The sequence below is a fragment of the Otolemur garnettii genome, unplaced genomic scaffold (genome assembly GCF_000181295.1).
Source record: "Otolemur garnettii isolate 467f Iridium unplaced genomic scaffold, OtoGar3 scaffold00003, whole genome shotgun sequence".
In the NCBI taxonomy this organism is placed as follows: domain Eukaryota; kingdom Metazoa; phylum Chordata; class Mammalia; order Primates; family Galagidae; genus Otolemur; species Otolemur garnettii.
Window position 1 is genome coordinate 40,992,138 of NW_003852398.1, and position 8,756 is coordinate 41,000,893.

Below are 8,756 nucleotides of genomic sequence, written 5' to 3' on the forward strand. Positions count from 1 at the left end.
TTGAACCTGCCAGCTCCAGTGTACGTGGCTGACACCCTAGCCATTTGAGCTACAGACGAAGAGCTTTATTTATTTTTTTTTTTTTGGATAGAGTCTCAACTATGTCACCTTTGGTTGAGTACTGTGGTGTCACAGCTCACAGCAACCTCAAACTCTTGGGCTTCTCTTGCCTTAGCCTCACAAGGAGCTGGGACTACAAGCACCCACCCCAACACCCGGCTATTTTTTGGTTGCAGTTGTCATTGTTGTTTAGCAGGCCCAGGTTGGGCTCCAGCCTCTGTGTATGTGGCTGGTGCCCTACTCACTGAGCTATAGGCACCGAGCCAGAATATCCTTTTGAAAATGCCTGTCTGAGACCATTACCTAAAGGTCAATTATCTACTTACCTAATATGTCTTTCCCTCTTCTTTTTATTTTTTTGGAGACAAAGTCTCACTGTGTCATGTCACCCTGGGTATAGAGTATTGTGGTATAGCTCACAGCAACCTCAAACTCTTGGGCTTGAGCCTTCTTCTTGCCTCAGCCTCCGAACTGGGACTATACGTGTGGAGATTACGCCTGGCAATTTTTTTTTTCCTATTTTTAGTAGAGAGAGGGGTCTTGCTTTTGCTCAGACTAGTCTTGAACTCCTGAGTTCAAGCAATCAACCCACCTCAACCTCCTAGAGTGTTATGATTACAAGCATGAGCCACCATGCCCAATTCTTTCCCTTTTCAATTCATTGAGTCCAATTTTTTTGAGAATTTCTCAAGCTTCCAATAGACTTGAGTTCTTCTGTTTAGGAAATACCAAATAAGCAATAAAAAAAATAGCTAAATTCAATTTAACTGGCCGGGTGCAGTGGCTCATGCCTGTAATATTAGCACTCTGGGAAGCCAAGGCCAGTGGATTGCCTGAGCTCACAAGTTTGAGATCAGCCTGAGCCAGAGTGAGACCTCGTCTCTAAAAATAATCAGGCATTGTGGCAGGCACCTACAGTCCCAGCTATTTGGGAGACTGAGGCAAGAGAATTGCTTGAGCCCAAGAGTTTGAGGTTGCTGTGAGCTATGATGCCACAGCACTCTACCAAGGGTGACAAAGGGAGACTCTGTCTCAAAAAAAAAAAAAAATTCAATTTAACTGCATTTAAGGTATATCCAATGTAGCAATGGAGATACTGATTCACTGACCTAATCTTTAAAGTATTAAAATTGACATGAAAATGGCAAATTACAGGCTTACACCTTTAATTCTAGCACTCTGGGAGGTTAAAGCAGGTAGATTGCTTGAGCTCAAGCGTTCAAGACTAGTCTGAACAAGAGCAAGACTGACACTGTCTCTACTAAAAATACAAAAAACTGAGGCAAGAGGATTACTTGAGCCCAAGAGTGAGGTTGCTGTGAGCTGACATGGCACTCTACCCAGGGTGGCAGCTTGAGACTATCTTAAAAAAGCCCCCAAACCAAAAATACCCCAAATGACAAATGTATAAAAAGTGGGGCAAAATATCGCTATCTTTTGTTTTAAAATACCAAATTTCTTGGCCAGCTGCAGTGACTCGATTATATTTCTAGCATCTGGGAGACTAAGGCAGGAAGAATGCTTAAGCTCAGTTTAAGACCAGCCAGAGCCAAGAGTGACACCCCATCTGTACTGAAAGTAGAAAAGTTAACTGAGTGTTATGGCAGGTACCTGTAAGTCCAGCTACTCAGGAGACTGAGATAAGAAGATTGCTTCAATTAAGGAGGTGGAGGTTGCTGTGAGCTAGGATGATACCATGGCATCCAGCCTGGGGCAACAGAGTGAGGGTTTGCCCTCCCCCAAAAGTAAACCTCAATTTCTGGCTGGGCATAGTGGCTCATGCCTATAATCTCAGCACTGGGAGGCTGAGGCAGGAGATTGCTTGAGGCCAGGAGTTTCAGACCGACCTGAGCAATATGGTGAGACCTCATCTCTACAAAAATGGAAAAATTAGCCTGGTGTGGTGGCAAACACCTGTAGTCCCAGCTACTCTGGAGCTGAGGCAAGAGAATAGCTTCAACTCAGGAGTCTGAGGTTGCAGTGAGCTATGATAATGCTGCATTCTGGCCGAGACAAGAGAGCAAGACTCTGTCTCAAAAAAAAGTATATATATTTTAAAAGTATATATATTTATATACATATGAAATTTTTTCATTGCATTTTTATTTTTCATTTTTTTTGGAAACAGTGTCATTATGTCACCCTCTATAGAGTGCCATGGCGTCACAGCTTATAGCAACCTCAAACTCTTGGGCTTAAGTGATTCTCTTACCTCAGCCTCCCAAAGAGCTGCAACTATAGGCACCCACCACGAGGGTATTTTTTTTTGTTATTGTTGTCATTGTGTTTTAGCAGGCCCTGGTCTGGTTCAAACCTACCAGCCGGAGTATACGTGGCCAGTGCCCTAACCACTGAGCTATGAGAGTTGAGCCACATGAGATTTTTGAGATGGTACAATCATTCATTCAAGTGTTACAAGTACCCTTAAAGCATGCTGGCTCACATTAGTAATACTTGCACTCTGGGATGCCAAGATGGGTAGACTGCCTGAGCTCAGGAGTTTGAGACAAGCCTGAGCAAGAGCAAGACCCCTTCTCTACTAAAAATAGAAAAACTAGTCAGGCATTGTGCTGGCCCAGGTACTTGGGAGGTTGAGGCAAGAGGGTTGCTTGAGGCCAAGAGTTTGAGGTTGCTGTGAGCTATGACCATGGCACTCTACCCATGGTGAAAGAATGAGACTCCACCTCTAATTAAATGAATGAACTTATGAATATTAAAAAAATAAAAAACAATTAAAAAGTAAGAGCTCAGTGCCTATAGCTCAGCGGCTAGGGAACCAGCCGCATACACTGAGGCTGGCGGGTTCCAGGTTCAGACCCGGCCTGGGCCTGCCGAACAATGACAACTACAACAACAAAATAGCTGGGTGTTATGGCAGGTGCCCGTAGTCCCAGCTACTTGGGAGGCGGCGGCAGGAAAATCGCTTAAGCCCAAGAGTTTGAGGTTACTATGAGCTGTGACACCACAGCATGCTACGGAGGGTGACATAGTAAGACTCTGTCTCCAAAAAAAAAAAAGAAAAAAGTAAGGGGGCAGATTTAAGAAAGCAAAATACTACAAAATATACAAGATCCAGTTATGAAAAACATTTATCTACTTGAAAAATATCAGACTAAAAAATAAACTAGTAAGTACAGTTGGTTTTAAAATCATGACTTTATTAATAAATATACATCCATATGGTGATGTAGATACAAATCATGAACACTACTCCATTCCCATACACATAATTGCACACGAGTAGCTCAAGTTCATGGACATAAAAACATATACAGTTATCTATTAAGACTTTTTACAGCAGAGGACAGCGTGCTTATTAGTTAATTGGTAATTATTTTCTCCAAAATTACCTGTGAAAAAAGGAAATCATGAAAACTTAAAGAATCAAAGTGGTCTGATTACTTTAAATCACACACATGATTTACTATAGCATTAAATTTCTAAAAATTAAATACATTATATTTGAGAGCAGAGACTTATCTACTTCAGGGAAGGGAGAAAAAGCAAAGGAAAGATTTAGATACATCCTAGAGTTTAATAGCATATAATTAAGCTATAATAAAAAAAAAACATTATAGCATCAAAACTGTTTATATCCAATGAAAAACGTTTTCCACTGTTGAAACTACATTTTGTTACAAAGGGATAATAAAATTTTACTGCATACAGAGACAATGACAACAGTAGCAGTAGAGCCACCACACCAATCAGCCTTGAAAAATGATTTCTAAGGATATTGGTTAGGATTATTGATCAATCAATATCCTCTGGATTTTTCTTTTAAAGCTTCTGAGAATATAAAGTAGAAGTTTAATTTACCTCACACACTGTGGTTTATTCTTACACTGAATGGTTTATCCTTAACCCAATAAATGGATCCAAATTTTTTTCCTCATTAATTCAAAGAAACACTATTCTTATTTCATGAAAATATACATGTAAATTCACACAAACATCAGTTTGGAATAAATATTACTTTGACAGATGGTATTTTTAAAAAGTAAATTAAAAATATAAAGAATTTTTTAGTCTGATTGAAACACTGATTTAAAAAAGTCCCCATATATTAAAAATTAAACCAGATGCTACTTATTTTCTTTCAATACATTGTGCCAGTATATATTTTTAATATCCAGTGCAAAACTCCAAAGATAGTATCAAAATCATCCCATACTAAAGATTAGTTATGCAAGGTTTTATCTGTCAAAAAATGAGCATTTCATCTGTATTAGCTCCTTATTTGTTAATATAACAATAAATAAGGCATGTTAAAATATTGTTTTAAAGGAAAAAAAGTAAACTTACTTGAATAGCAGATCATTTTCTGACCAACAGTTTTAATACAGAATAGTGAAACCTATTTTGTGAAGAAGAGAATTATATAGTATAAAATTAGCAATTTATCTTTCAAGGAACAATCATAGAGTAGGGGGAAAAAGCCAGTTTTCCCCAACTGATTATACTGAAGTGTAGGCAACTGTTTAACATGCTATTTCAGTGTTTATCATGACAAGAGACAGTGTTACAAAAGATGCACAACATAGTCTTTAGATTATATAGAAGTAAAATATTTAATATTTTAAGACTTCATTCATGTTATTACTTAGATGTATTTTTCTTCAGCATGGCACCAGTAAACTGTTCACAAGGAGAAAAGTAAATGGAATTAGGACATGCTCACCAGTGTACAGATCTAACATTCCAGGTAACTGCTCACATGAACAGAAAATTCAGCTTTCTAAATGATGTTATCCATTCACAAAGGTAGCCATTTCCCCCCTTTTGTTCTTGGGATGTAGCTCCTGATAATAGACACTGTTAAGAACATGACTCCTTTAGTTGATTTCATAAACATGTGTACAAAATTCATTATACAATAATACACCTGTTTTATCTTCTGACACACAGCACAGCACCACTTAGTAGATGTACTGGAGGGTGAGGGAAGGGGAAGAAGAATGATATATGAAAGGGCAGGGGAGAAAAAAGTATATATGTGTATAACAAAATCAGGAATGAAAACAAACTACAAAGGAAATGTCAATGGACTTAAAACATGCTATCAAATGTCTGACAATGCTATATGGTAAAACATTTAATTAAACAACTTTCGTTAGAACTAGCTTGAAAAAGGATTTTTTTCTTTTCTTTTTTTTTTTGACAGAGTCCGACTCTGTCACCCTTAGTAGAGTGCAGTGGTATCATCATAGCTCACTACAACCTCAAACTCTTGGGCTCAACTGATCTTCCTGCCTGTCTCCCAAGTAGTTGAGACTATGGATGACCATGATGCCTAGCTAATTTTTTTTATTTTTAATAGAGAGAGGGTCTCGATTTTGCTCAAGCTGGTCTCCAACTCCTGAACTCAATAATCCTTCTGCCTCAACCATCCAGAATGCTAGCATTACAGGCGGGAACCACCATACCCAGCCCTAGAAAATGATCTCTAAGCAGCCAACTATTGAACATCATTGTGAGAAATGGCTAAGTGACATATACATAAGAAAAGTAAATAATGAACATATGAATAAAGATGCAAGCATATGTGTGTGTCAGAAGTTATACTGTTCTGAGTAAATTATTAAGAATTTTATATTATAAGCTTCTGCAAGAAGCTCTTGTAGCAATTTAGCTGCCAGAATGTTCCAACTGATTATGTAGTCTTCCAACATCTTTCTCTATGGTTTGTGCAAAGCTAATATTATTGTTGAGGTCACTGTCTTAGACGCCAGTGCACACATAGTCCCCACATACAATGCAACACCTCTTACTGTAAAGAGCAGCATAAAGTCCAGCTCATTGTGTCAGGCATCGCTGGAACACCTGAAGGCTTGCTGCTTTTTTCCTGATAAAAAAGGTATGAAACATGACATCCATTTGCAATCAGTTTTTTCATTAACTGAGAGCAAGCCCAAACAATACAATATGTGTCCTTTTAAATTTTTAATTATTTTAAAAGTTTTAGGGTCCTGAAATCTGTGTTTTCATCTCAAAGGCATTTAAAATCCGTAAGTACAAACACTGTAAAGTTCCGTGGAATTTTTTCAAGTCTGAAGTTTATACTTTTTTATTTAGAACAAACAGAATAAATTAGATGTATATTAACAAGGAACATTACTTTCAGAAAGGAAAGAAAAAAGATTTCCCTCTGTTCATATCATACGTATCTATTCAATATTTTTTTCTCTTTTCTATCTTGTTTTAAAAACAAACATTATTAGGGGATAAAATTTTTCTTTTGGATGAAGTGGTCTCATTGAAGCCACAATAAGATTTTTAATTAAACTAACCAACATATTTTTTACATGTTTCATGCATAGATGGATTCCTATATATTTTTTAATATCTGGGTTCTGATGGTCAGGAAACTGCATTCTGTTTATACCAGTTTTACAGTCTACCATTAAATCTGTGTCCTTTGGTAGATATAAACCTGAAAACACATTAAGTGCTAATGCAATGGAACGACTTCTCAGAAAAACTAAAAATATTTCAAATAAATGACCAACATTAATGTTTTAAAACATAATACTTTAAAACTCACTAATTATCTGAAAGGCAAAATATACTGACTATAGCTACATGCAGACCTTGAGAATGTTTATTTTTCTATCATATGAAATATGTTATTCTCAGAATGCATGGTATTTCACAAAAAATGTAATGTGCAGTTTTTACAAAATAGTTTAACTTTTTTCTAAGTATGAATTGTTTGTAGTGTTTGGTATATATGCTCTTAGGCAATTAAAAAATAACACAACCTATAACTGCTCAAAGACAAACACTAAAGAATTATTTTAGGAATAATGGTTAAATCAACTAATGCCATGTAGGTCAATAAATAAGCTGCTTAAACTTAGAACATTAAAAATAAGGTTTTTTTTAACACCTGAATCTATGCAAATGACAAAGCATACAAATATCTGTGTCTGTTTTGTGAAAATAAATGTTGCACTCACAATTAGTGAGTAAATCACAATTAGTGATTCAAGTAATCCTGAATCATTTGTTTTTTGTTCTATCAGTTAAAAATACCTTAGACAGTATCTTTATTATATTGTAGATTTACTTCACAAATTAATAGGTATAATGATTTCAGCTGATTAGCACATAAAGCATCTATTTAGAATGGCCCAAAAGTAGTAATGAAACATGAGACATGACTGTAATGTAAAGGAAAAGCAAAAATGACTTTGTTAGGTATTACACTTGAACCTATCTATGTACAAATATAATGCCACTGCTCATGCCCTGAGTGCATCTGTCAGCATATGGCAGCTTCTGAACAAAAACAGGGAAAAAACTCAAATACGAAAACAAATTTGAAAAGCCCAGACCATAAAAATGTATGTCAAAATAAAACCAAGAAGCTTTGGAATTATTCACAATCTTCTAAACCTGGTCCTCTTTTTCTGCCTCACTCACTCATTGGGTGGCTTGACTTCACTGTTGGTTTCCTCTACCCCATGAACTGCTCTGCCATGCATCATAGGATAAGGAAAAGCAGCAGTGCCACAGCCATAACCAAGATCCGCAAGACGGGACAGAGCTTTAATGCTACCTGGAGGTCTCCCTGGGCTGACTTTGTATCCTGCAGCTTTAGTTGTACCCAAAGGTCTGCCTGGACTTGTTTTAAATCCAGCCGCTTTGGTGGTTCCCAGGGGTCTGCCCGTGCTGGTCCGGTATCCTGCTGATTTGGTTGTTCCCGAAGGTCGGCCACGCTTACCAGATCGGTTGAGATTTTTCTTTTTCTTTAGTTCATCTTTTATCTCTATGCTTCTGCCACTTGTAGTCTGCAAGTGTGTTTCGTTTAATGGGTCTTGCCTCTGACAAACCATTGGTTTGTGGCTGACTGTGTGGTTGTACTTGGTTTGCTGGGAAGAGTATATGTCAAACTGATCAGCAGCTCTCATGGCATCTTCATTGAGGCAGGAAGGTTTGCCAGGCCCACAGAAAGCTGGATTACTGCTGGCAACAGGATGCATCATTTTCTACCAAAAGATTTTAAAAAAAGCAAATTTGTATAAATACAAATACACAAGTATATATATATATGTGCGTGTATGTATGTATATGGCAGCATTCAGTGGGAACATAACCTGTCTTCCAACAACTATGCACATGACCTAAAATCAGGCTGATAGGCACGACTCCAGACCACTTATAAACAAACACACATCAACAGATTAAAAGATACTTTTTTCTTCAACTTAATCATGGATATGGACAAACAACATACAATATAACTAACTCAATTATAATACTAAAGTAGTAACCATCAATGTCACCTGATAAGGAATAAGAGAAGTATTTAAGTAGGAAACAAAGGTTACATTTTATAGGGTTTTCCCTTCTAGATTACTAACTCCCAAACAGTAACAGTCAAGGTGAGAACTTTTTTTTTTCTTTGAGACAACCTATGTCCCCCTGGGTAGGATGCAGTGGCATTACAGCTCAAAGCAACCTCAAACTCTTGGGCTCAAGAGATCCTTTTGCCTCAGCCTCCTGAACAGCTGGGACTATAGATGTCTCCCACAATGCCTGGCCAGTTTTTCCAGTTTTTTCTGCAGAGATGGAGTCTTATTCTTGCTCAGGGTGGTCTTGAACTCCTGAGCTCAAGCAATGCACCTGCCTCAGCCTCCTGAAGTGCTAGGATTATAAGTGTGAGCCACCACATCTGGCTATGTGATTAGACT

At 37.5% G+C, this 8,756-nt stretch overlaps 1 protein-coding gene across 1 annotated transcript in view; it reads right to left on the bottom strand.

Moving 5' to 3' along the window:
* Positions 1-7,046: 7,046 nt before the first annotated feature.
* The window catches only part of CUNH5orf24 (chromosome unknown C5orf24 homolog), a 9,790-nt gene continuing 8,080 nt past the window's right edge, over positions 7,047-8,756 (bottom strand). Inside the window, exon 2 of the mRNA XM_012808788.2 lies at positions 7,047-8,051. Within this exon, the coding sequence (XP_012664242.1) occupies positions 7,482-8,048 (567 nt within the window). The 5' untranslated portion in view covers positions 8,049-8,051 and the 3' untranslated portion in view covers positions 7,047-7,481. The remainder of the gene's footprint in view (positions 8,052-8,756) is intronic.